The sequence below is a fragment of the Falco naumanni genome, chromosome 8 (assembly GCF_017639655.2).
Source record: "Falco naumanni isolate bFalNau1 chromosome 8, bFalNau1.pat, whole genome shotgun sequence".
Lineage (NCBI taxonomy): Eukaryota > Metazoa > Chordata > Aves > Falconiformes > Falconidae > Falco > Falco naumanni.
Genome location: NC_054061.1, coordinates 34428252 through 34456211, shown reverse-complemented (window position 1 = coordinate 34456211; position 27960 = coordinate 34428252). Strand labels below are relative to the sequence as shown.

General features: G+C 43.0%; 1 protein-coding gene across 1 annotated transcript in view; it reads left to right on the top strand.

Moving 5' to 3' along the window:
- The first annotated feature begins 8561 nt into the window (after window positions 1-8561).
- The window catches only part of PDIA5 (protein disulfide isomerase family A member 5), a 101506-nt gene continuing 82107 nt past the window's right edge, over window positions 8562-27960 (top strand). The window contains exons 1-3 of the mRNA XM_040603274.1: window positions 8562-8692; window positions 20253-20379; window positions 23531-23618. Coding sequence (XP_040459208.1) covers window positions 8615-8692; window positions 20253-20379; window positions 23531-23618 — 293 coding nt within the window. The 5' untranslated portion in view covers window positions 8562-8614. The remainder of the gene's footprint in view (window positions 8693-20252; window positions 20380-23530; window positions 23619-27960) is intronic.

The window sequence follows — 27960 nt, the reverse complement described above, 5'->3', positions numbered from 1 at the left end:
AATGCATTAAGTCTGTAGCAGATTTCACTAGCAGTTCTCAAAGCACTTCACTAGCAAGGAAAAGTATCATTATCTCCATTTTATAGGTCCTTAACACATTTTTGCATAGGCTTGACAGAATGTTTTTGAACACATTCTTGTCTTGTCACTGCTCATTTCCTCCAAAACTGTTTCCTTAGATAAACAGGCATCTGTTAATATTTGACCATATTTTTTTCCCCACAATCCCCTTCCTCTTCCAGTGCACAGGCTAGATGGTGCTCAGTACATGCATAGCTCTTCATATTTTGAGTTAACATCCATGATCCATATATGTCCTTTGCCTTATTACTGTACGCTACTCAGACGTTCCTTTGATGTGAGTTATATTCGTTATCACAGGGTCTTTTGTATGTTGTTTATCATTAAAGAGTACGAGTACTTCATACCTGTTGATAAGTTTGTCTTTTCAATACATAGTAGGATAAAAGAGGATGCCCTTCTACTTCATAGATAGGGAATATAAAGTTGTGTTTCCTATTCTGAGTGTACAGTCTGTCTAAGATCTCCTATTTCAGAACAGTCAACTGTACATAGTGTTAAGTACTCACTGCACTGCTCCTATTTAATTCAGTTTCTCTTACGATTGCTCAGAATTTCTGCAAATCTGATCAGATACCAAGTTGGATACTCAGAAACAGAGATGTGAATATTTAGGGATAATATGAAAAATTTTCATTTAAGCAGTACACCCAATGTTATAGAGGTCACATTGCATTAATGATAAGACCATCTTTTTCCTTCCAGTTATCTCCTGCCTTTAATTATACATCTTTCAACTATTGCAACAAACAGGTTTGGCAATCTTTGGGGAAAAATATAATTATGTAGTTAAAAACTCCATCTCACAAATCATGTTCAAGGAGGCTAGTACTGTTTTTCAAGCATTCTTAGTCTAGTATCTCCTAACTTTTGAGTGTGTGACTATGTTCCCTCTGAACAGTTTGTGTGTGTGATTTCCTAGGGTTTTTTTAAAAAGCAATCCAGACAAAAAAGATTTCTGTTTTGCAGGTTATATCATATCTTTGACATCAGTAAAATTCTGCATTCCCATCCTTGTAGTTGAGACACTCGACTTAACTCATAGAAACAGCAAATTGCCATCTGTAGATCAGAGTGTGTTAAGGCACATAGTTACTGAGAGCAGAAATCTGGGAATCTAATGGCTCTGGGGGAGAGCGTGCCTACAGCTTCTTCTGTTCTACCAGCTCCTGTCTTGTTACCTTAAGCTTCATCCACCAATTTTGAAAATTCAGTTGAGTTCTCCTCATTCTGTCCTAGACTCTGTCCCCAACGTCCTCATGCAATCAGAGTCCTCATCCACCCATGAGTTTTGCCCACCATTCCTAGCTGTAGCTCTACACAGTCTTTCTTAGATCTGCCCTTCACACTGGGTCCTGGTCATGTTTCCTTGCCCAGCCTGCTCTCCCACAGATCCACTGTAGTTCTCATCTGATCCTGGGGGTGCTTCTCAGCATACACACTCCCAAAAGGCCAAAAGTGAAGTCAAAGCAAAGATGCTACTGCCTGAAACCCAAACCGTTAACTACCTGTGCAGAGATCTTGGCTTTGGCTGCATCTGGCTGGAGTCTCAGGCTGGCTTTTCTGCTCAGCATTTTCCTAAAGGAACAGGGAGGCAAGGGGAGGAGAGATGCCATCTGGAACTCCCAATCACTCTTCTGGATCCCAGGGAACTGTGTTGTCTGCCTGTCCCAGGACAATACTGAAATTCCAGAGACTTAGGAAGAATTCCAGGAGGAGATAAATATTTTTCAGCTTCAGCAAACATCTGTCTGATAAAGTTTTTTGAGAAGGCAGGCACGAGGATACCTTTGATAATGAAGACATAGACAGGAATTCACCTGGCTGTCAGAGCTCCCTCCCAGTGTTGTTATAATGCTGCAAGGATTTCATTATTGTGTTATGGTACCTACAGTCATGCAGGGGTATTGCTAAGTATCTTTAAAAATTGAATATATTCTTCTAAGAAGATCTGGGAGAACAACCAAATCCTACTATGATGGTCCATTCTGAACACACACCTTTCTAGAGGGTTTCACAGTGGAACCCCTTTGCAAAACTCAGTGTTTCACAAGCAGCAGCTGAGTAACCACCTGTCATCAGGCTTATGCATATTTCAAAAGGAGAAAATGAGAAAAATAATACTTTATAGAGTGATTAACGGTTGCCAGAGCTTCATGATAGGGCTTTGAAACAGAATTTAGGTCTCCTAACTCCTATTCCTGGGCTGCAAAACAACCTGGTTCTTATAAGGCCCATCTTAAATGATCTATTCGTTGCTGTGGTGGAAGCAAGAGGCAAGACTGCATATTTCTCTGACACTGAGCTCCTTCCATTCCCATTGACTCCTGCGGGAGCTCAACTCCATACTCAAGGTGAGACCCAGATGCACACCAGACTCCTCCTCATATAGGAAACCTAGACACACAGAGCAGCTGGGAGCCATGGTGTTCTCTAAAGAAGTGCTGGCCTGGCTGACTGGAGGAGCTGGGATGCAGGGTATACCATTAAGCACATCAAAGGGTAAATGCAGTTGCAGCCTCAGTCATGGAAATGTTGAGGTTGTGCTATGTGGACAACCAGCTCCAAAACCAGGAGCAAATCAGCTTCCTGCACAATCCATTTCACGGATTGTTCACTGTTGTTTTTTTCTCACTTGACTCTGTTTTAGTGATGTCCACTACTGCTCTCCTCTGCCTCTCTTCCATTGGCACTCTACCTTTTACCCCTTCTGATTTCTTCCTTTTATCTTCAGTATTTTTTCTTTCTGCCTCCTTTGTTTCCCTGTTGTTTCTCAGCTGTTTTTTCTCCTTCCTTTACTGACTTTTCTCCCTGACAGCTGGGGATCGAGCCAAAGCCAGCATGCTGAAGTCAGTCCATTACCTTCAAAGAGTTTGGGATCAAGGTCTTATTCCTGCTTACTTCCCTGCTTCTTCTACAATATCCTTTCCCATACAGCATTCTCTGTGGTGTTTGCCTACTAAAAGATGGGTTACTGCAATATGTAGGGAAGGAAGGAGGTTTAGAGAGAGAAAATCATAAGGACCTGGTAAATTCCTTACTGAATTGCTAAAAGCTGCAGAAAGCCAAGGGGTTTGATCATAAGGTTGCAGATTTCTTATGCTAGTTTCATCACAGCACAGCTTGTTTTCATGTGGCTGTGAGTAGTGGTCTTTGCAAAGACAAGGTATTTCAGGAAGAAAATCCCTCTCATTAAACTTCGCTGTATCACATGTAGTAGCTAGTGACTGCATAGCTGTACACTTAATTGTGGCTGGTGATCTTGAGCTCAGAGAGTATTTAATCACACAAACTAATTCCAGAAAAACTGAAAAATGGAGAAGAGTGGATATTTACTAGTATTATATAAAATCATATAAATCTCACAAAGCATCTGTTTAATATATGCCATGTATGTGTGTGCATGTTTGTGTGTATACACATGTATTAAAAAAGTAGGTATAAAAATACCTGTCTGTGGTTGGAGAGGGAAAAGTACTGAATATCTATATACTGGATGTATTGGATATAGTCTCATAGGATAGATGTACAAAAAATATTTTAGCAGAACATTGCAGCAAATCTATGCTGATGGTTGAACGCTAATACATTTTTGGTTTTAATGTGTATATGAATGCCTAGCTAGTGTGGATGGATACAGCTCCATTGAAGACTAAGGCCAGTAGTGCAAACGCTGTTTTACACTGAACAGTATTTTGATCATATTTTTATATTCAGTCCTTCATATGGATAAATACTTCAGGTACCCAGACCAGAGGCATAATAACTCTACACACCAGAGAAGCCCCATCTACTTCTCTGTTGCCAGCTGTTAGTGTGAGACTACCCCTTGAAGAGCATGGCAGAATCACTCTCAATATGTGAACTTGCATATTAAAGTTGAACATTTTGCCAGCTATGTTGTTCTAAAATAACCATCTGGGCCCTTTTTACTAGGGTATGTAGGCGCTATCACAATCCAAGGAGTGTTAGCTAAAGTCCACTAATGCACCTATTTCTGATTTACAGATGGAAACATCAGCCCCTGCTAGATCATAGGACATGTAAATCTTCATGCAGGAAACCTTGTGGTTGAGCTATGCATGGAATTCAGATTCAGATCTCACCCCTCTTCATAAGCTCATTTTTCAACACTCTCCTGATGATGCAGTAAAGGTAAAACAGCCTAAAAATATTTTATAAATCTTCTGCAGATCACTGGAAAACTGTCTTAAGCACAGTATATTGGGAGCATGCAGTAGTGCTGCAGTCAGTGCACAACAGATAGACCCCAATGGTTGTTTTAATCATGTTTAAACTATTCTCTCAGCAGGTAACTGAGAGACATAAATTATCTACTACCTGCTAGCAAGGTGCCTGTACTATAGAAGGTTTTTATGTTACTCAGGAACACATTATATCCAGCTTTGGAGATTCAGTGAAAGAAACAACAGTGTTCTTAACAGTAGGGCCACTTAAATGTAAAGGGGCATGCAGACTGCAGACTTGAAGAAAGCAATGAAAACTGTAATGGAAAATTTCTGGGAAGCCGTATTTGGAAAAATATCTTTACTCAACTTTTAACTGACTCCTGCAGTACCTACTGTTTTTTTCCTCTCATAAATAAAAAGCATTTGTCTACCTGTGGTCCAAAAATATTCTGGAATGAAGGAAACAACAATAGTAAAGTACAAAAGTAAAATTCCCACGAAAGCACATGGCATGTGTATTTCTTCTTTGTGTGCTGTGAGGTCTGTACAAAAAGTCCACAGTCTTTATAGACCTCAGAAATGTAAAGGGGTATGATGCAGAAAATGGAAGCACTGAGTTATATAGCTGCATAAGCATCCTTGCAGAAAACAGAGATAAGAGCATTCAGACTAAACTTCATCCTGGCTTGCCTCCATGCTATTCCCATTGACTGAAGTGTGTGAACCAGGTGAAAAGCACAGACAGCAGTTCCTTGAAAATCATCATGTATTTCTGTCATTAACAAAATAGCATTAAAAAGAGTTCATGCAAAAGTATGAAACTGCAATGTTTGACCTAAGAAACAATCCTTTCTGTAAGAGCTGCACCTTTGTAACCCTTATTTTGGTGTGGTAATGATCTTCCATGGAACTTGTTAGCTGATGTGCATTGATACGTTGCATCTGCAGCCCTGCTGTCAGGTGCTGAGGGGGCAGCAGGAGTGAAGAGCTACCTTCAGGCTCTCCTCTCTGACAGATGTCAGCTGGAGAAAAGCAAAGTACAGCTGTGCCTCTTCTCTGAGACCACTCCCAAGTAAAGTCCTACAGGGGCTAGTCCTGTCTCTTTTCCTTTTCGTCATGTGCTGAAGAGCTGAAGGAAAAGGTCACGAGGAGCCAAGGGCTACGATACCATCAATCTGTTGATGGCAACCAGCTCATATGTCTCTTTTCAGCTGATGCAATCAGTCCATGACACAGATGTCACAAAACTTATAGGAGATAAGCCTGCAGATCAAAATCAGTTGGCTGAAGGGGAACTAAAGAAGGAAGAGATACTGCTGGAAGGAAGGAGAACTTGATGTATTTAAGGCAGTGAGCAAATCCTGCTTTCATTTTGGGCAAATCCTATGTAGTTCGGGGTCCCAGCACAGACCACATTGCCCCTGGATTCAGCATGGCTTGCAAAGTGCATGTATTTTTTTCTGTCTGCTCTGCTGTCATTTTTTTGTGATAAAGGTGACTCATTTTACCTTTTGTGAAAAGCCACCAGAGACTTGTTCAGGTTAAAAAGAGAACAAAGAATAAAGCTTGTCAAATAAAGCAGCAACATACAGGAAATGGGGAAGATATGATTCCTTACTGATGATGACATACCATCAGTCCAGTTTTGTGTTTTGTTCTTGGTAGAGGAGGTGTTTGAATATAGACAGACAACTAAGGATTAGCAGACCCAGCACAGACTTCGGAAATGAACATGATCTGAAACAGTCTGGGTTTATAGCCTTGGGCAAATCATATAATCTTTCTGCTACTGTTTTCTGATCTATAATCCAAGGGCAGTAATTCTCTCTTGCTTCTCAGTGGTGAATTAATGAATGCTTTCACAGCGTTTTGCGGTGCCATATACAAATATTACAATTGCAGAGAAGCAAGCAGCATATGATATTAATGCCAAACAGATACAGGGTAAAACTTGGGATGCTGGATAGCGGTGCACTCAGATATAACTGTAATGTGTTCGTTAGTAATGCACGACTGGATTGATTAAGTAGTTGCCATTGTGCAAAGCCTTGTCTAGAGCTGGTACTTGATATATTATTTTGACCTGAGACAGATGCTCAATGATCTCGTCTCTTAAGTTTTGGCAATGCCTGTCATGTCAATACAAATTATTGAGCTGAACTGAAAGAAAGAAGCTGTAGTTGCCACGTAGATACTCTTTTTATATTCTTCTGTATATGAGAATTGCAGCTTCCCAAACTGTATTTTTTATATAACATTTCAGAAGAACAGTTTGAAATAGCTTGTCATCTTTCTTTTTTTTTTTCTCTCTTCCTTCTTTTCTTCCTTCATGAGGATGTTTCCTCTTGCCATCATGATTAAAATATAGTCCTGTGACAAAACAGCCATGTCCCATGATTTTATCCTTCCCTACCACAATGGCAGCACATCCCATATGGTGATGACACAGCATAGAAATTCCACCACATTGAGGTTACTTTTTTATTGCCCCATACTGTGATGTGAAGCATCAGAAGATATAACAGTTTTCTACACAAAAGAGTAACAGGAGGATTCAAACAGTCTTTGAGGACCTGGATATCCAACTGAGACTAGAGGTCTGGATGAGTCAGGGTAGTGGTGTGCAGAAGCCTTTCAGCTGTAGGCTGAGGATCTGAAAGTGAACAGCATCTGGAAGAGGTTACCTATTCTTGGAGGTTTAGATAGCTTATTTGAAATGGGCATCAACTGGGGATCCAGAGCCTTTTGTTAGCAGGCTGATTATTACAGATTGGGAAGTTGGCACCAGTGGTGGTGCCGACCAGCAAAGCATACTCCACCCTGCATCCCAGTGCAGTCAGCAAGGATTGCAGGTGAGAAGTGGCGGTGCAGATAGCATATGCTTTAGGGGTACAGATATTTGACAAAGGATGTTTTGTTTTAGGTCCTTCCACTGCTGAGTGAAAAGATTCCTACCTTTTCCTTCCCTAAGTCTCTCACTAACCGTGCATACTTCCTCATCCCAAGCTCCTGACAGCTCCTGGGCTGTGCCTCCTGTGTACATTCACTGGCATTTTAGTGTGACCTAAGGATTGCTAACCCCATTTTAAGGCAGGTTAACCAAGGCCTTCTGCGAATGGGAAGCGAGGCATAGCACTGTGAAATGATTTGCTAAAGGTTATCCAGCCGTGACTGAGAAAAGTGTGCTCTGGTTTGCCACAAAAGTGTAAATGTTAATAGTAATAACTTTCTCTACGTGTGTTTCTGCTTTGCAAAATTACATCTTCACCAGGGGAGTTGTTAGTGTCAGTGGGATTCAGTTTTCATGATCAACCACTTGAAGTGATCATTCAGCTGCATGGATCTACAAATTGCTCCCTTGCAGCCAGCCTTAGTCTAATGCTCAGGCGACAGTCAGCTGTAAGGATCAGACTCGGAAAGATGCCTTTGATTTTCCTTTGATGTTTCTGAGCCAAGGAAGAATTTCACACGGCCACTGAGCGGTAGGTGAAGATCCCTTCTGTTTGTGGAAAGCCAATTATAACGTGGCTGACCCGCTTTGACCTTAAGATTACTGGCAGGACATCTGGGATGTCCTTGCGAGGCAGAGCTGGCTTACTGAATGTGCCTGACTAGGGGCACAGAGCGATTTGTTTCTCTGGATGCAGCAATCATTCAAATAGCGTGATTATAATGGAGGTTGCACAAATTGATCCTGGTCAGGCTCAGTGTATTTATTTGCTTGCACTTTGGCATTGTTGCTGACACGTGAGAATAAAGCAGGGTTCTCTTTTAGGATTTAGTGATAACAAGTGGGAACACCTTACAAGGAGAACAAGTCTTAGTTCCTAAGCCTCCCTTCCAGTTAACTTTCCTCCGTCTGTGTTTTTTGTCCCCTTATTCACCTCTTACTCCAGATCAAGACCAGCAGAAGTTTTCAAAGACCCTGAAAAAAAAATCATCAAGGAGGCGGTTATTTGCCAGAAGGCTCTCGAGGGTAAGGCACGCACCGGGAGGGGGGCGGAGATGCGAAAAACTTAGGCGATGGGGAGGCCAGCGTAATCAGAGGGGAGAAGCGCTGGAACGTTTTTCTTTTTCATCACGGCCGAAACGGCTTGGAGGGAGCCTGCTTCTCCCTTGGCACTGCCGGCTGCGGTGTGCGGGCTCCGATTTGCGGTTGCCGCGGGCCGGCCGGCCGTGGGAGCCCCCGCACCCTCCCGCCACCCGCTGCCGCGGGGCGGACTACAAGCCCCGTCATGCCGCCGCGCGGGCGGGCGGTAGCAGCGGAGCGCGCCTGCGCCGCCAGACGTGGCAGCAGCCCGCAGCGGCGGCGGGTCCGGAGCGGGTCCGGCTCGGCGGCGGCGATGGCTGTGCCGGGGCAGGGCGCGGGAGCGGCGCGGCGCCGGGGGCGGCTCCCGCCGTTGCTGCTGCTCGGCCTGGCGGTGAGTGGCGGCGGCCGCGCCCCGGGGCGGCGGCGGCGGCGGGTGCGGGGTGTCTGTCCCTCTTCCCCGGGCCGGGGCGGGCGCTCGGCGCGGCCGGCGGAGTTGGGCGAAAGTTGGGAGCGGGACGGGCCCTTCGGGCTGGGCGCGGCGGCTGCGTCCCGCTGGCAGCGCCCGCCGCCGGCCCGGGCGGGCTCGGCGCGGCACGGCTGGGCACCGGCAGCTCTCCTCCCCGGTGTTCTCCCCAGCGCGCAGCCCCTGTGCTGCTTTCTTGCCTCCCTCCCTCCCTCCCTTTTCCGTCTGTCTCTCAGAAAACTACGCAGGGAAAACCCACCCCGGCGGGCGGCGTTGTCTCCCCTGCCGGCTGCGGGCTGGAGCCCCCGGCCGACACCGGCCCCGGGGGCTCCAACTGGCGGGCGTTTCGTGCCTGAGTAAGTTTTGTGTGAAAATCGGAGCCGCGGCGGCAGAGGCTTCCCTCGGCGGTGGCTCTGCCGCAGCAAAGCTGCCTCGTTCGGCTTTGTGCACCTGTGCGCGGGCACGGGCCCCCGTGGGCAAGCCCTGGCCCCCGTGGGCAGCCCTGCCGCCCCTGCCGGTGTGTCCCTCAGATGTGGTGCTCTCCATCTTTGTGCGTTCCGGAGGATCTGGGTCTGTTTCATTGAAATTACGCTAAGTAGAACACCACTTACCTCAGGGAGACTCCTTTTGACTTACAGAAATATTTTTAAGTCTCATTTTTCTTTTTTTTTTATGTACAGAATTTAGCATAAATAGCACAAAAGAATGGCGAAGGCATGCTTTAATGCGCTCCTTGATTGGCCTGACCTACAGTTCTTTCTTCTGTCTGGGCAAAGGAAATTAATAATTAATGAAAAATTACGTTAATTTTTTGTAATGCACATGTGGTCTGAAATGTATTTGGAAATGCATGACCAAAGTGCTTATGTAATTCATAAAAATCAAGTGTGGAATTGCTAATTGCCCTATGCTTACTGTGTACTAATATTAGAATTGCCATTGTGGGACCGAAGGCATCGTCCCTAGCTGATGTAGCCTTTTGCCCTGGGCAGGGGCCTAGCGATGATCAGCTCGGTCAGGAGGAGGGACAAAAGAAATGCTGTGCATCCTGCACAAGCTTTGTTTTCTTCTAAGCTCGGTCTAGAAGCGCAGAACCTCTGCTATGCAGTTTATTTATTGATTTCAAGTGCAACTGAAGTCAGGCTGAACTCTTCCTAAAATGTTGGATAGGTCTTAAAGTGGCACACTTTTTTTCACCCTGTGGCTCATCTTTAATATATACGCAGTACTTTTCTCAATGATACTTGTGGCAGTGTATTTGTTCGATTAAGTATATACTGTGGACCAAGTGAAGTTACAAGTGAACTGAATTTTCCCTTCATTTAAAATAAATAAACACGTGGAGTTATTTGTGGGTTTCCTTCTATATCCACTGTGACTGTCAGACCTTACCTTACTTTAACATTCATTTTATGTTAATGTAAGTGTTCTGTTGTGACTTCTTGTAGATTAAAATATTCTTTTTTTTTCTAGCTTTTTTTCATGTGAATCTGTTGTTTTTAACTACTCTAGCTGCCCTTCTTTGGACTTCTTGTATTGCAGAGCTGGTGTTTTTGAGATGAGCAGAGTGGGCCTGCTGTTGTCGGTGAAATTATACAAAGCCATTATAATTTATTCACATTATTCTCTCTTACCCTTCTTAATTTGCCCCAGCATTTTGTTTGCTCTGTGATGCTGCATGCTGAGCAGATGCCTTCATTGAGCTGTTGATTCAGCTAATTCTTTCCCCTTTGCTGTGTACAAGTAGTTTAAATTATTTCTTACAATTTGCATTATCTTGCACTTAAAGGTGTGATTTTTCATCTTGAAATATGTAGCTCGCTGTACACCAGGATTAAAAAACTAGCCTACAGCTGTGACATTGCAAAACCTGCTTTTACATTTTTCTTGAGTCAATGTTTGCAAAGTCAGTGAGGCTGTTAAATCTGGATGTTCTCAGTGTGTAAAGTTAAAGCAAAGGTAATGCCAGCTGCTTGGTAGGACAGAGGTTTATGAGAACATTGTCTTTCCTTCCAGCCCGTCTTTTTTTATGTAATGAAACATTTTTTTTCTTCTTCTTTTTCCCCCTAGAAGTGCTGAGTGCTTGCAGTGCACCTGGGACAGCAGCTAGAGTTGTGCATGCATAGTGCTCCTGAAAAATAGGGCTCATTTTTAAAGTAGGACCCGAAATCTAGAGGTGGCTTCCGAGAATTTAAATCCTTATTTCTGTAAGACTTCCTGCATTTGTAAAAGGAAAACTACAAAGCTGGATGAAGAAGCCACTTCAGTATCTTCTAATGGAAGATGTTAAGTTGTTCTGCATCACTGCGAATATGACACACATGTGAGGAAGATACCACAGTGATCTCTGCCTGTTGTAAAGTTTTATTTCTTGAGTGAGTCGAAGAGTTGTGGGGAAGTTGTGGTTTAGCTTTACAGAGATAATTCCCTTCTTGGTATGTCAAGTGGTTGGTTATATTTCATGCTCAAAGGACTGTATTTACTATTAAAGGCATTGGGGAGGAGTTTCACACTGAGGTGGATTTGCATTTCCTCTGATGTATGGGGTACTGTCCTGCCCCTGGCAGAGGCCAGCCACTGCTTCCAACAGGACTGTGCATCTGGGATCTGTTTGCTTTGCAAACACTGATGAATGTTATCAGGCCAGTGTAGCAAAGGTCACTTTTGTCTTCTGAGTGTTGGTTTAATGGCAGAGAAACTGAGTCAAGAGAGTCTGACCGACCTACAGCCATTGGAAAGCAGGCTTCTTGACCTGGTGCCATTCAAACCCAGTGCCTTCAAGGGCAGGCTTGAAAGGAATATTTCAGGCTCCCAGCTCCTCAAGTCCCAGTAATGTCACAGGAATGCACCGGTGAGCACTAGCATGGCCTTGTGAATCCAGGCCTGTGGGGAGGGCTTGGTTGTAGCTCTCTGTGTTGCAGGTGGCCCTGCAGTGTGGCAGCAGCGACTTTGCCTCTGGTGAGTTTGCAGGCAAGGTGCAAGTGCTGCTTCTTTGCAGTGCTCGGGTGCTGTTTCCCGTGGTGGCATTTGGGCTTGAATTTGGGAGTGCCTCTTCCCATCCAGTCACTGTTTGTACTACAGGAGCTGCTTTGGGAGGTGGTGTGCTGCAGTCAGGGTGTTTCAGAGGCAAATTCCTTACTTGCCGCCTTCCCCTGCCCCCCTTCCTATTTCCTGCATCTGTTCCCTCTTCGAAGTATGGATCTGTGAAACATGTGCCCTGTCTCGTCAGATGCCTATCCCAAATCAAACCTTGACTTTCAGGACTGGTTTTGTTACTGAACTGTTTCTTATGGAGTGGTGTTTTGAATCCACTAGCTTTGTGCCAAAGCACCCTTTCAGAAGGCCTGGGGTGTTGCCACAAGCATGGTGTGGTCATCAGAAGCATTTTCAGCCAAGGGAGTGTGTTCACAGTGTTGTGAGCAATTGGTGGTGGAAGAGGTGCTTGTTCTGTTGACCATTTCTTTTGCTTTTTGGTGGTGCGGTGGTTCCTTGAGTTCCTTCATTTCAGTAAAATGAAGGGAAGGAGACTCACCTTTCTTCAGAGTTGTGTTTGGAGGTCTGTGAATGGGAAAACTCAATGCAATTTGGAACCTGAATCACAAAAACTAGCATTGCGTTGAATTCCTTGATGTGGACAGGGTCACTTTGGAAGTAAGTTATGGTTTATATTGATAGTGCCACCATTTCAAGCTTGTGAGTGGCAGAAAAATGTGATAGTAAAGTGGGTCTTCAGGTTTGGCACTTTGCTAGCTGAGAGTAGTTGGTAGCATTGGTGGAGGGCACTGTGATTTGTGTGCTTGCAGAACACAGATGACAAAGGTAATCTCTTGTGGCTGCCTTGATGATGTCCTTGGGTTTATAGTCATACAGCATATTTGCTGGGTGTCTGCAGATAGACTCTTTCTCTCCCCCTCCTCAGTTCTCAGGAGACAGCACACCATGAGCATGTGGCAGTGTGCTGCTCTAGGATCAGCTGTGTGCCGGCATGCTCTGATGCTGCCTCCCTTTTGCCTCTTGCAGATAGTTTCCATTCTATGTGAATCTTACTCTAACTACTTAAATTAAGCTTCATCTCCTATCACCTGGCAGAAAAATGTGAGGATTAATTAGTTAATATTTGTGCAATGCTTTGAAGATAACAAGTGCCATATAAAGAAAGAGCTAAGGATTTTCAGGTGTCATTTTTTGCTGTCTCTTCTTTGTAAGTCCCTTTAATAGTGGTTTTGTCGTCTTTTTATAGCATCTCCTATGTGCTTCTTGAGTAGGTGATACTTCTTTAAACTTCTTCAAAACCCAATTTTTAGTGGGGGATTATGTGGCAATGCTTTGCTCATGCCCTTAGCATCTGAAGTGATCCAAACGTGCTTGTTCAGAAGTGAAATCTGAAACATCATTTCATCAACAGCTTGTTTAACATACATCTCACCAATATCTGGTGTGGAGAAAGCAAGCTTCACATTCATAGGAGAAAGTTCTTTGTCAGCATTAGTAATGGACCCTATTACAGTTAGTTGTTAATTAGTAAATAGTTGCACAGGTTTTCCTTCACTAAGCATTTGAAAACCAGTGATAAACCATACAATTAATTGTCTGCACAGGGCCCTTAAGAACAACCTTTAGTACAGACTTTATGCCTGTAGCTTATGTTCCTTAAAACCCAGCATTTAAGAACAATATGAACAGTAGTCTAGTCATATCTTGACGTCTCCATGGTATTTTTTGCTATCTTCTACATTTGGAAAGTGAACATAGCAAACACTGTGTTAAGTGGAATGCCTTATTTGTAGCATTCTTCAGCCCAAGTTAAAGAATACCAAGACACAGTGTCAGGATTTTAATTTGCCTTTCATTGTGAACAAAAGAAGATACGACACTTGCCTCTTGCAGATGTGACCTACCACAATAAAATGTCAGCAGTGCTTGGGTTTTTTTTTATTCCTTGTTGTAATCGGAGTAAGAGTGTGCTCTTCCTCAGAGTGCATGGGAAATAAATAAAACACAAGAAGTGTCCGATGGGAGTATCTGCAAATGTAAATCTGTTAGACAAAGCATGTTTTTTTCTGATGCTGTCAGTCTTCCAAAGCAGAAGTTACTGATCTTCCAGTGTGTCTGCTGGAGCGCCTCTCACCTGGTCATCCCGTGCTGCTGTAGGCATAGGAGTCACCACTCCCTACTGAGCCTGTAGATGGCTTTTGGATCGGTTGCAGATAATGTCAGCCTGTGTGCTGGGGGTCCTCAGCAGGCTGCAGTTTGGGAACCCTTGCAGGTGTGGTTGGGAGATGGTTTTGTAGCCCCTGTGGGATTGCAGGGGCTACTTCAGTTCTGATGCCTGACGTCTGAGACCCAAGTGCTACCCTTTCTCTTCCCTACTCATTCGAATAATAAATTCTTAGCGGGCTTCCTTGAGGTACCTTTGGATAACAGAGATAACCTGTCTCCCCTCATCCGATTTGATTAAAACATTTCTACAGCTATTTTGGATATTCATCATGAATGAAAACAGGGGACTGTCCTAGTTATCACTATCCATCTTGGAAGGCATTTGTTACAAATGGCTCAGTGATCAAAGCAGCACAACCCTGAATGTAAATAGCAGCAGAGGGAGGGCTTGTGAGTGAAAAGCAAGCAATTACTGCACAAGGTCAAGAGTGGTTTGTATGATGAACAAGGAAGATAAAACATCTGCAGTCAAACTGTGATTGTTGTAAACAAGAGGGGTTTGGATTTTAACATCTTGTATTTTCAAGCGAGAACAAATTGGGGGGGGGGGGGGAGGGAGGGAGGGAGCAACAGATCAGTTTCTCTCTTGCACTTGCCTGGAGATGACTTAGACCTGGTATTTTCAGTACACACATACTGCCTGCACCCCAGGAGCCTACAAACCTCCACCACTGCAGTACAGAGGTATTTCTTCAAAACTACCTTCTGAAGTTAAATGCATGCTTCACCACAGGGTTCATTTTGGGAGCTGAGTAGGAAAGGGAAGGTGAGATCTGGTCTTGTTCTTGGAATTTCTTGCCTGTTCCCCAGTCCCCCGTGTTAATGTAGCAGAGGAGACCCCTGTTTAGAATGTGAACGACTCCCCTCCTAAAGAAATTAATTATGAAATTAAACTCAGTCATCTCCATTATTGCTTGGAACTTTGAGGCAGGTTTGCTCTTCAGCTAGATTCCCATAAAATGCCTTGTCAGGCACAATCTGTTTCATATGTACAGGACCCTGCTCATTGATCATATTTACAGTGGGTTGAGTGCTGTTGTCCCAAAATGAGAATGACATCAGTGGGTGGTTAAGCTAAGACAGAAATCAAAGTCAATGTCTTGCTGGAAAAATAGGCTTTTGAAATTGTGGTTGAATGGAAGACTGTGTCCCTGCAAAGCACCAGTTGTGCTAGAATCAGCGTTGTTCATGTCAGCCCTAGCTATTCTTGATGAATACTGTACAAATTGTCTACCTAATTATACATGTAAGTGTTAGTGTGTGCATAAAAAGTCAATGTTGGCATATGGATTCAGGCACCTAAGCACTGTTTCAGCCACGTATCCATTTATATATTTAATGCATAATTTGTGTCCAGGGAAATATATTTTTTTTTATTTTCTTGACATGGAAATAGGTGAAATAGGAAATGCTTTTTCTGTCCAGTGTACAGTGCTACTCCTCTGATAGTTCTTCCTTATTTAATTCTGATTTGCATTTTCTTGTTTTTAAAAACCGTGTGTTTTCGTTGCCCTTGATTTAAAATAAATAAATAAAAAAAATATTCTCTAGACATGCTGCTTATCCTTAGCAGAAGACCATGCTGTCACAAAGCTTTTGTGGGGAACAACTCATAAATTGAACTGGGTTCTGTGGGAACAGCGGTTAAGCATTTATCACATTTAATTTGAATAATAAATGTAAAATATGAAAATACATTCTTGTGGCTGCTTGAAAGATATTCCCTGTTTTTCATTCCAAAATGAGATTCGGAGAAGAGTAAAAACTTGAGAAATAAACTCTGATTTCTCAGATGCTTGGTGATTTTGAGAAAACACAGCCTGAGGGGTGACCACATTTTTTAATAGTGTCAGTCCTGGAAGTATAATTAGTAGTAAGTTATTTGCCTGTAACTCTCTATGCCTCTGGGTTTCTGAAAGCTCAGATGTTTATTGGGTACCAGTTCTAAGGGAGTGGGGTTGAGGAGTGTTTTGCTGCTCTTTAACACTTATGTTCAGCAGCTTTGCCAGGGATTGCTGTAAGTGGGGCGGGGAAAGGAAAATTAAACCTTTTTGACTGATCAGACTTCTTCCACCTTGCTTGCAAGATTATATATTTAAATACATACTTTGATTTGAAGAGTAGAGGCAGAGCTGGAGCCCATGTGTTTTTGTACCTTGTACTTGAATAGCAGTGTCTCTCAGCAGTTTTGAATTTATTGTCTTGAGGGTTTGGGTTTGCTTATGTTTTACTTGAGAATCCTTCATGCATCTTAGATCAGACACTACCATCACATGACTGATGTGCGACCTAAACCATAAAAAAATCCTGTGAAAATAAATTCAGATTGAGATCTTGAGCTGGGGAAAATCTGCAGACTAGAACTGCTACCAGATTTGCATTTCATAGTCTGCTGCGTGTAGTCTGCCTTTTTCTGACGGTCTGCACCAAAGTTTCTTGCATCCAAGAATACCAGGTGACTGTTGTGTTGGTTCCAGCTCACCGAGCCAACCATGGATGAGGACTCCTTATGCTAGGCACTGTGCAAGCACAGCATAAAATGAAATAGACCTTCACTCAGTTTTATTGTGATCCCTTGTCAGCATAACTGTCACAGGGCAGGAGTGGCACAGATGTTGCATGTGTCGGTCCTAATACACCTTCTACTTCAATGGGTACTGAGGCTGGCAGCTTCTTGAGGAAAATCGAGTGTTATCTTAACTTTTCAGTGGTGGTTATGAATACATTTTAAAGTTTTAGGATGCTCAAGTGACAAGAGAGTTCAGCTTGTTTCTTATTTATAGAGTTCCATATGTGTGAATGTAGCACTTCCTGAGGCATATGAAAAGAAGCTTCCTGACCAGGAGGGACTGTCACCTTTCTTGACCTTTTCTTTTTTTAATGTAAGCTCATCTCCTCTTGTGCCCTGGATTTAAACAAGAAGCAGCATGCTTCATCGGGCAGTGCCTGGCTGACTAGCTCTCCTGCAAAATGTCTAGAGTAAATCTACCTGAGTCGTGTATCACAATTAAAGCCATATAGCACATACATGCAAATGAGCTTCAATCTTTGCAGCTGCGTTGCCTGTGGGCTGTGGAGGAATAGGAGCCTGGTTTTCTCTGAAGAAGAGTGGTGTGTAACTGCTTCCACAGGATTGTCTTTTTCTATCCTCTTGATTTCATGCTGTTGCTAGCACTACTGGCTGTAGCCCTGGTGAGGCTGTGGCCACTGATGGGGTCATCACTGCATTGGCTCTGGAGCAGGGCAAAGCAGCCCTGTGCCTGGACTAGCATTGGGTGAAAACAACTGCTTGGCATCACTTGCCTTCAGTGGAGCTGGTAGTGAAGGCAGAGGTTCTTCAGGAGGTTTAACAGTAAACCTGCCTCTCATTTACTCTTTAATTTCAGCAGGAAAAAGATGGAGAGCATGGAACTACTTAATTCTTATCAGTTTGCAAACACCATGTAGTGCAAATGGCTATTTGGGAGGTGGTGAGCTTTCCTGCTCAGCCGATAACCTCCCAGTATTGCTGTGACTGCCTTTAGATATGCAGGCAAGGTGTTTCTTTCCAGCTTGATGCCTTCAGCTTGGACCTTTTGGGTTTTATAACCAGGGAAGGCTGCAACATTAATCTTAATTAAAGGGAGATGACGATTTATTCAGCAGGGCTGACTGGTGTGCTTGTACACAGTGCCTTTCTCAGTGGGTTTTGGTCTAAACCATAGGATCAGAGGGAGCTGCTGTAGTAAAACTGCAGGAAAATGAGTAACATGTATTGATTTGATACCTGGGGAGGAATTGGGCAAAGTAGCAGTAGATAGGTGCAATGTGACATGCTTTGCCCTCCAAGTGCCTGCTGGTCTGCCAGCGCAGCATGTCTTCTGTTAGTGGCAACACTGACAAGGCAGTAGTTAAAGCTATCGCTGTTTCCAGAATCCAGTTTTTCAAGAGGTTTATAGCTCTGCCATTATGGGAAGGGAGAGAAGAAGAAAACTCATTGAAATTGGCTAGACAGCCTTTCCATCTGGAAATCATGTGAAATACATGTATTTCCGAGCTATCAGTAAAACTGTACAGATGCTTTAAAGTTCATCATACTGTTTGGTGTCATGTTGAAAGTGGCCTTTGTGGCTTTTTTAGTCCAGTTATTTCTTTTTGGCAGTGATTTCATAGACTAGAATATCCTTAATTGAATCCAGTTTTCCAAATCAAAGTAGCAGCCTGTAGTTTTACTTCCCCCCTGCACCCCTGTTTTCAGCCTTAGTTTCCGTAAAGTTTGGTTTTAGTCTTCTGTAACTCAAGGCATAAATAAAACTTCAAGACACTTGGATAGTTACAAAAAATGAGGTGAAGGAAAAAGTTTTGTAAAAAATATTTAGGATTAAAGAGATCTGCTCATAAATCAATGTTAGATTAATCCCTCCTGTACAGCCTCTTGATTGTGATGAGTTTTGAGCAGGAATTTGCATATCTTTGTCACCTCACTTAGCATGACTATATTTGTCTACTTTGATTGGCAACACCATGTATTTAGCTCAGAAAATATACAAATGATTCATATACATCAGCCTGAAGTAGGAAGGCTGAGCTCTGGACATCTGGATTTAGAAGAATGTGAGTCTGTCGGTCAAATTAAAGCATCAAGGACATTTATGCTGAAGGTAGAACTGACTTGCAAATGTGCTTTTTCCCTTCTCACAGTTGTTCCATCTCGTCAGCAGGGTTAGGTGTGGGAATCCTGCCTGTGGACTGGGATAGCTTGTTTGCTCTAAGCCTGTACAGCCTGTCTTGCATTAGTACTCTATGTTGTAGGTGCATCTTCTTGTAACTTTGAATTCCTGACCACGTCATGGGATTGTTTTGACGATGACCTCCATTTCAGCTCAGCTTCTTCTCTCTCCCTCATGCATCCCAAAACTCCTACTCCCCTTTCCACATGTAAAAACTTCCGGCACTTACAAAGTGTGTTTCATAGGTGCAGGTTTTGTTTCTGTGCCTCAGTGACCTGGTGTTTGCAAATAGCTGAATTTGTAATGGAGTTGTAGTGCCTGGGGCTGCCTGTTCTGGCTTTGATTGGCTTAGTGCCTTGTTTTGAATACTGCAATCTGTAATACAAGGGATGTAAGAACAACAGCCTCTTACTACTTCACATCCACTCTGGACACATTTTCCAGCCCACTTGGAGAGAGATGTGATCAAAATCAGTTCTGTAATTAAGAAAACATTGAATCTTATGTGTGTTAGGCAAATGAGCTAAAGCTTTTAGCCAAGCAATTAAGTGTTAAGGTTTTACTGTAAGGTGAATCTAAACTAGATAATTTCTCCAGCTGAGCTTACCATAATCATTCCATTAGTGTGAATTTAGTATAGTGCAGAAGGGAGGCAAATAGCCTGATCGATAAAGATTATTATTATTATTATTGAAGATTATTGCAGTACAAATGAGCAGTAGAGGCCCCAGCTGAGCTTATGGTCATATTTTGATAGGAGTTTTACTTTAGGATAAAAGACAGACTCTGGAGCAGTCATGATTTAAGTAGACCAAAAGATGTAACAAAAAAGTAATTTCTTTGCATAGAAACAGAACGGAGATGCAGAGAAATTAAATGCCATGCCTTCCATGTGGCCAATGAAAGTCAAACTTGGTCTTGTGGCAAAGGCACTGGTGTGTGTGTGAGGTATGGTATGGCCACGGTGAAACATAAGCCCTGCTCCGCTTTGGAAGAGCAGGTGGGAGAGGGTTGTGGTTAGTGCTGTAATGCAGGTGCTGATTACTTGCAAATTCTGTTTTTGTTTCCTTCATCTGCTCTGTGTCGTGTGGGTCAGTTATTTTAACTTCCTGGCTCCTGCTATCTTCTGTGGGATATCAAAGTACTTGATTGCGTTTGCAGTGTATTCTGAGATCTGGGACAAGAGTACTCTCAAAGTGGTAGTTCACTGCTGCTCTTGTTACAGTATATTAAATTTACATAAGAATTTTTATCTGATTATCTGACTAGGGAACAAACCTTTAAGAGGGGATGGCTTCTTAACTAAACCCATGTTTCTTGATGTTGTGTTTATCTCATCTCTCCAATTAAGGATGCTTGCTGGAAGTGGTTTTGGTCCAGTTCAAAAAGTCATGTCTGTGGCTTTGGGTTTTTTTGGCTTTTGTTGATTAAATTGACACAGTAGTTTATGTAAGGCAGTGTATCTTAAGGTTGTGGAAAACGGTCAAAGCAATTTCAAAAGCAGTTTGTGTTTTGTTTCTCAGCATGTTACTAATGTTTCTGGCTTTGTGTTTCTGTAGGTATTCTTGCCAGTGTTTGTGTGCTCGTTGAAGCTGTCTCCACTCATAGAAAAAATAAGTGACCACAAGGATTTTAAGAAGCTTCTCAGGACACGGAATAATGTGTTAGTGCTCTATTCCAAATCTGGTAAGTCCTCCTTTTTATTTCTTTTTTTGACATCACAGCTCTTCACGTCCAACAAGTTGTGTGTGTTTGAACGTCTGTGTGTATCTTCAGTTACCCGTGTACACGCTCAGATGAGTGAGCTTTTTGCATTTACTTGCTCCTTGTTTGGTGTTGCCTGATGTGACTGCAAGGTGCTTCTACATGACTACAAGGCCTTCTTCAGGACTGGTGCCCGTTGTTCTAACTCAGGCTCCTGATGTTTCAAGATTGGAGCCTTCTTAATTTGGTGGTCTTATTGTTCTGTCACATTGGCAAAAATGTACTTTGCTCTGGCTTTATCTCCAGAATTGGCTGCTTGTAACAGCTATTGGCTAGAACTTTCTGGTGTGTTTTTCACAGTAGTTTGCAAGTTTCAATTTCCTGGTGACACTGAAAGGCTTAATGAATAGTTTTAGTACTGAAATCAATCCATCTTTGCTTCTGACAGCTTTGAGTGTCCCATGGTTGTCTTTCAACTTTAATTAACAAAATATAAAAATAAATCCTGAGCTGCTTGTGTAAGAGGCAGAAATGTTTCATTTCACATCATGCCACCTGTCCTCTTGAATATCTTTGCTGTCTTCTCTCATTCAGGCTCTCCTTTCTGGCTGTTCACTCTTGCTTTTACCCATCTGTGTGCTTTTCCTTTTGCTGTGTTCTGCTCATGCTGTACCTTTTCACCTTTGCCTTGTTTGTTTTGGTGTGTTGTTGTGTGTGACACCATGTAAAAGGAAGGAACAATCTTTAAGTTCCATACACAAGTGCAGAATGCTGCTGTGGTTGTGGAAGTCATTGGACAGCAAGAAGTAAAATGTGTTACTAAGATCGTTTTCCTTAGTGTTGTATTGGTTTTGTTGCCACTTTTCCTTCCTGCAGGCAAGCAATACAAGGTAATGCTTTGTTTGGGGGTTGGGTCCTCCTTTTCTGACCTGTTGCAAAGGTTTTAATCTCAGTTAAACACAATGATAGAATTGATAGAATTGCTCTGTGTTTATAATGTGGCAGATTGGAGCAGTATATAGTGACCCAATAGCCTTCCCCCCCAGTATCAGAGAATTTTGCAGAAAAAAAGTACAGGTGCTGGTGTAATTAATTTTGTTTCCTAAAGGTATGCTTATTCTGAAACAGTTAAAATTATATATATGACTTAATTTTTGTTAAAATATTTGTGTTTTGCTGTAGTGGGGAATTTTGAGCACCTGAATTTGGCCAAATGGTTTTGTAGGAGCAGGTTCAAAGTGAAAGTCATAAAAGAATTTCTAACGCTTTTTGATTTTGAAAGGAACGCTTTAAAGAAAAAAGACATCTGTATTATTCAGCTTTTTAAAGGGAAAATTTTCTTTTTATGCTTAATATTTTAAGTGGTGGTTGCTTTCATTTTTAGCAGCACAACCAGAACACTTCAGCTCTGACACTCATCAAATAAATTTTGCCCTATGGGCATTGTTCAAAAAGCCATGTTGTGGAGATTTTTTTTTCTGTTTTTATTATTTAATTGGTTGGTTTTGGCAGTCTAAAGCATTGCATGCAGAGCTGATTGTGGGATTAGTGTTTCTTCCTAGAACAGTGATCCTTGCACAATTAGAAATACCTTGCCTGTCACCCAGAAAGAGGGGAGGGGAGGGGAAAAAGGAGGAATGTCTAGGTGCAATTCTAATCCCAGATATACGTCCCCCAGCTGAGATGTTGCCCAGTATCCAGTAGTACTGCTTGAACAAAGGCTTTGCTTCTCAGAAATACTCCTCTAGTTTTGCTCAGCTGTCTCATGCAGAAAATTCATTGGCTTCAGGAGATGTCCTCATTTGTAGATGTTTAGTTCACCCTACCGGCTTGGGTATCCTGCCAGGGCTGCTCAGCTTGTGAGTCTTCTGTCCTATCTTGAATGCTTATTTTTTAAAGGGTGTTTGTCGGACTGTTCCACTGTTAAGTGCGCGCAAAGAATTCCCCCACATATCTATGTCCCTTTGCTGGAGAGAGGTGGGAGTTGTATGTTATCGGTATTGGAAGTAGGAGAGTTTCTTGAGAGGTAATGTGTGTGGGCTGACATCTCCGATGGCATCAGGCCCAAGCAAAGGCTGTTGAATACAAAGAAGCTGTTTCTGGCTCAGGAGATTAAGATAAAAAAATGTGGAGGTTTGGAGATTGAGGAGGCTGTCACTACCCACTGGCTCTACTTGTCTACTCTGACCTATATAGGCGTTCACTCTCAAATGTTGGAGACGATACTGGTCTACACAAGCATTCAGTCTGACCCAGTATAGTTGTTCTTATATTGAATTAGTTGAAGTAGTTGTGGAGCAGCAGCAGTTGAAATGGATCTGGAAGAGGTTCTGGGTTTCTACTTTATTGGGGCAGGAAACTGTTTCTGTTAGATTTTTGGGGGGAATTGATACTTGCTTGAACCTCTGTGTTTTTCTCTCCCCAGCTCTTGTCACATTTTTCTTCTGTGTTACCATTTATAAGACTTTTGTAATGGAAATGTTTTGCAAAATCTACACATGTAGCATGGCATTATAAAAATCTTAGTTGGGCATTTATAATACAGGCAGTTTGTGGAAGGAACTTTCTGGGTTCTTTTCTGGGTACTTTCTGCTAATAGTTTTGAGCTTCTCAGCCTGTTGGTTTGGGTATCTGTCAGCGTTATTATGAGAAGAACAGTATGTTATTTTCTGTGTATGGCAGGGATAGAATTGAGGCAGGCAGAGGTGCTGAATGACTTGCCCTTATAGCTGATGAAGGTTCTAAATGAAGTTGCTCTAAGTAGCAGGCAATGGTACAAACTGGTTCATGTGCAGCCACAGGAAGAAGATGGTGTTGGGATGGATACCGGTTTGCAGGAGAGGGTACAGTATAGCTCCATAAATGTAGGTCAGGGGGAGCATGCCTGGAGGTATGAATTTCAGTGTGTTGTTTAAGGGGGGTGGAGGGAAGGAGCCATCCAACTTCAGCTGCAGCCAGCATTCCTTCTAGTTTACAGAAGATTTTACTGATCCCTCTCATACTGGTTTCTTCAAATTAGACAAAATATTCTTCCAGTGCTTCAGAATAAAGGAATGCACCATTGTGTTTTTCTATGTGGAATAATAATGCTGTTGTTGATTTATTTTTATCGTTATTTTATTTTGCTTTCCAGCGGCTGCTGCGGAAAGCTCACTCAGGTTACTGTCCAGTGTGGCCCAGGAGGTGAAAGGACGAGGTACTATAAGCTGGATAGACTGTGGGTATGTGTCACACTGTTTTTCTTTTCTCTCTCCCCCCCCCCTCCCCCCCCCTTTCCTTTTTGGCTTTTATTGCTGACTTAGCTTTTTTGATGGCTCTGAAACTTTCTGTCTGTAACTGAATCTATATCATTTCATGCAGTTTCTTCATAGCTGTAGGGAGCCTACATCTTACCATCCTCTCTTTCTTTGGACCAGTGATGGAGAATAATTTTTTTCATTATGGCTGTGGTCAGTTCTTTGACAGCATGTTTTTCAGCCTGAAGCTGGAGATCCCAGCTAACATTGCCTTTTGTGGGGGGCATGTAGCATGGAAACTGTGTTCTGGCTTTCTCACAAGCCAAGGGAGGAGGGATCCCACATGTTGTGCCTCAGCTCGAGGGCAGTGCAATTCTGCTCTGACAGCAAATGTTGCATGAGCAGTAGGGCCGTTCGCTTGCTTTTGAAGCATCCACCCATTTGTGTTTCTCAGCAAAATGTGCTTTCTTTTAAAGAACTTCCTCTATCCCTGTATAGGTTTGTGGCAATTCTTAACCTGAAGGCAGGGAAACTTGGTTTTGTAAGTGGCTGCTTGTGTGGTGAGGAATAAACAGGTGTGTATTTGCTGGTTTGCAGATGTGAAAGCTTCCACTGATTCCGCTCAATACCGTGTTTCCTGTGGTTTTAGCTTGTGTATCATAGTGTGCCTCTGCAGCTTTGAGAGCTTTGCCTGCAGATGGCAAATTCCCCTTCTTGGGATGCAAGGGAACATCTTTGCGCTGCCTACCTGTATGTTTGGGTGGATTACCATTGTGCACAACATACAGTTTCTTCACACAAATCTAAGTTATCTCTGAAAATCATGTGTCTCCCTTATAATTTTACTTTTGAAACCGACCTTCATCCATCAAGCAGTGACTCGGAATAAGTCATTGGTAAATCAAAGTTAACGTGCTTGTGTTACTGTTTAACCTGTCTTGCTGTCCCCCAAGGACAAGCAGGTGTCCCTCCCGTGGAGTCCTGTGAGTCCTATGCTTCTGCCTTCTGTTTGCATTCTGCTGGGCTCATCCAAATGCACAGACACTTTCATCTCTGCCCAGCTGATGGGGACAGTGTTCCAAGTCATCTGTTGACAGAAAGCAGGACTGTTCCTCAGAGATCATTGAAGCCTGTACCACTTCCCACCTGCTGAAAAGCTAGCAAATAAGTTGATTGACTGTGATGAGGAGAAGGTTGCATGGAGATCTGGTGTAGCTCTGAAATCCAGTCTCCTCTTCTAACGGAAGCACTGATAAACAATTTTTGATTGTCAGTAATGATGGCTAGCAAATAGGTTACTGGACCAGCCTTCTTAGCTTTAGTTTCTAATTGGCTTTATTTGTGATTGTGCAGTGGCCGCTGCCTTTTTGTTTTCTGTTTCCCTTTAGTTTTAAGGCTACCTGTGTGTTGGGGGACTTAACGCTTACCATGTGTGTGTACACCTGGCATATGTGTACGACTGCTGGAATGATAAGGCTGTTCATCTGGGCCTTCAAAGTGCTGCTATAATACAACTAAGCAATAACCATCTCCAGGATTTATTTAATTCTGGGTTTGAGAAGGAAAGATTCAGTGTTTAGGTTTTGGTTTTCAAATCCAGAGAAGTCCTGGCACTTAGTTCAAAGGGTCAGTCTCTGCTCCTGAGTTTGTAAGTGACAGTGACGGGGAGGGAAGTGTGTTGTTCAGTTTTGCTGTAGAATAAACTTCAATGCATCAAAACCTAATACACTTTCGCTTTCCAAATGTCATTTAAACCAAACTTTTTTAATAGAAGTTACTTGCAAGAAATGTATTTTAAAGTCTTTTCCAGGTAGTGCTTTAATACATTTCACAGGAAGGTTGGTACTTGCAGTGCCTTTCCTCTGACCATTGTGGGGAAATTATTTAAGTTAAGCTTTCCATTTGTAATGAAAGGTGGCTTGTTCCCAGATAGTGAAGCAGCCTGGTGAAGGTCATGCTGTAAGAGTTTGGGAGACCTAGGAACAGATTTGTAGGTTCCCAGAATTTGCTTTGATGACAGTAATATCATAATCAGATTGCTACTTGCTGAGTGACAGGCAGTGAACAGGGTTCTGTAACATGGCAGTAGCTGTAATTCTCTTTGAGGGTTGAGCAGCGCTTCCTTTCACATCACTCACTTGAGAAGAACCTGGGAAAAATAGATGTCCTTTCCAGCTGTAGCTGGGTGTCTGTCAGAGATGTCTCTTCTATTCCTCCTTCCTGCAGAGGGGTATCATAACAGTTAGTGAACTGCCTCACGCGGCAAGGTGAGCTGGAAGACTAGCTTGTGGCAAAGGACATCTTGATGCATGCAAAAAAACCAAACACAAAGACATAGTTTGAGCCTGAACCAAGTTTTGTGGTTGATTTGCTTGTTAAACCTTTAAAGCATTGTGAAATCAATCTCGTAGTGTTGAGGTAACCTTGAATTGTTCTTTTTTCCTTGAAAGATTTCTTTCCTTATTGCTTTTTTTTCTTCTTTTGGAATACAGGTGGCTGCAAACTGCTGCCCTCCTCATTGCAGTGATGATCTGAGGGAGGCTGTGGTAGTGCCGGTTGTCACCTGTCACAAAGGGCCAGTTCTGGGGCCTGAACAGCTGAGTCCTACCAGAGTTGTTCAAGCTGTTCTCCCACTGCAAGTATGCCGTGAAGCTTATTTGCAAGTCTTCGTGCCGAAACAAACAGTGCACAGAGCACAGATGCAGGGATATTTACAGCATAGGCTCAATTTGTTTTACAAATACTGACAAGAAATGGCTTGTTTGGCAGCAATATTTAGCAGGGAATTTTGGCTTTGCTGTTCACATCCCGCTGTAGTGGACTTCTTTGTCTTCAGATCCAAGCATTGGCAAGGCTGGCATACATGCAGAGTTATGGTTTGTGTCTCTGCTTCCCTGTGGTGATGATGGCAGTCTTTTTCTTTATTGGTGGTGCTTTTTTTGTTTCTGTGTCACTCTCCACCTTCCCTTCATTTTTGGGAGAAAGCAAGAATGTACGTAAGTCTTGGCAGCATGTTCTGTATTTCATGCAGCAGAGGGGAGTATTCAGGTTTGTGGCGGGAGGTGGGCTGCCTGAATTGCTGGCTTATGTGGAAGCCGTGCTCCTTGGCCTTAGCTTCTGTTGGGTCTGTGGTATGAGACGGAGGTTAGACTTGAGGTTTCAGTTCCAGGTTGAGTGCTTTCGGGAGACCACGGAGGTTTGTTTTTCAGCATGATGTGGGGAAACACTTGGTTTCTTGCTGAGATGGTTAGTATGGAGTAGAGGGGGTTGCCACTTAGTCACTTTTGAGGCAGGATAGCAGAGGTCACCAGAGTGGCTTAGGAGATGTAGGACTGGGAAGTGTCAGGTACCTGCCTTCCTGCACAGTTAGGCTCACTTGCCTTAAACGCCATGCTGGAGTAGGACCAAGCTCACCACAACACACCCAAGGATGCCTCTGCGTGCAGTATTGCTGATAAAGTCCTCATACATGGGAGATTTCAATCAGATTGTGCAAGCAGATAGGTGCCGCCTTCTAGAGATTAAGGGGCAGCACAAGAATTGCTTGCAGCATTGAAGTGGTCGCCGCTTGCTCCTGTGTGCCGAGATAGCGATTGTGGTTCTGTAGACAATTAAACATGAAGCTCTTTCAATTGTGAATAAAAGACTAACAAACGATGTGACAAAAATACGTTTTATTTTAGCCTTTCCATGTTTTAATTGGAAAGACCTTGCTGAGGTGTTTGATACTGAATGAGTGATGGTGTGAGAGACAACAGAATATTGAATAAATCATGCCTAGTAAGATGCACGTATCAGGGATAGAGTGTAGCATTGCGGGTTGGCAAATCTTCAGTGTGTCCTGGAGAGATGAATCAGTTGTCTTATGAGCAAGTGTTTTGGGACCTGGGTTTGGGGAGATGCCAACTGGAGGTGAGCATTGATGTGGTCAAGTAAAAGAGGAGTTTTGTGAAAAATAAAACTCTTGGCAAAGCCTTGTGGTGGCAAGTAAAAGGTACAAGATGTGCTTGGGGACACAGTAAGATGGAATTACTGCTTGAGTGAAAGACAAAATTTTTCTTGCTTGTCTTCAAAGCAGAGAAAGCTCCAGTCCCACTTCGTGATGCCCCAAGATCTGGATTTGAAGAATAATAAAGTTACGCTGTAGCCTTCTTGAGTAGGTTTTGTGATAGATGATGGGGTGACCAAGGACTGATGTTATTTGGAAGAGTGTAACTAATTTGGGTGAAGTGGAAAGAAAGTGAATTGGCTTTGTTGAAGAGAAGAAAATGTTTGGCAGATTGTAAGATGCATTGTGGCCAGGTGCAGCTTTGAGGAGGTGGCAGAA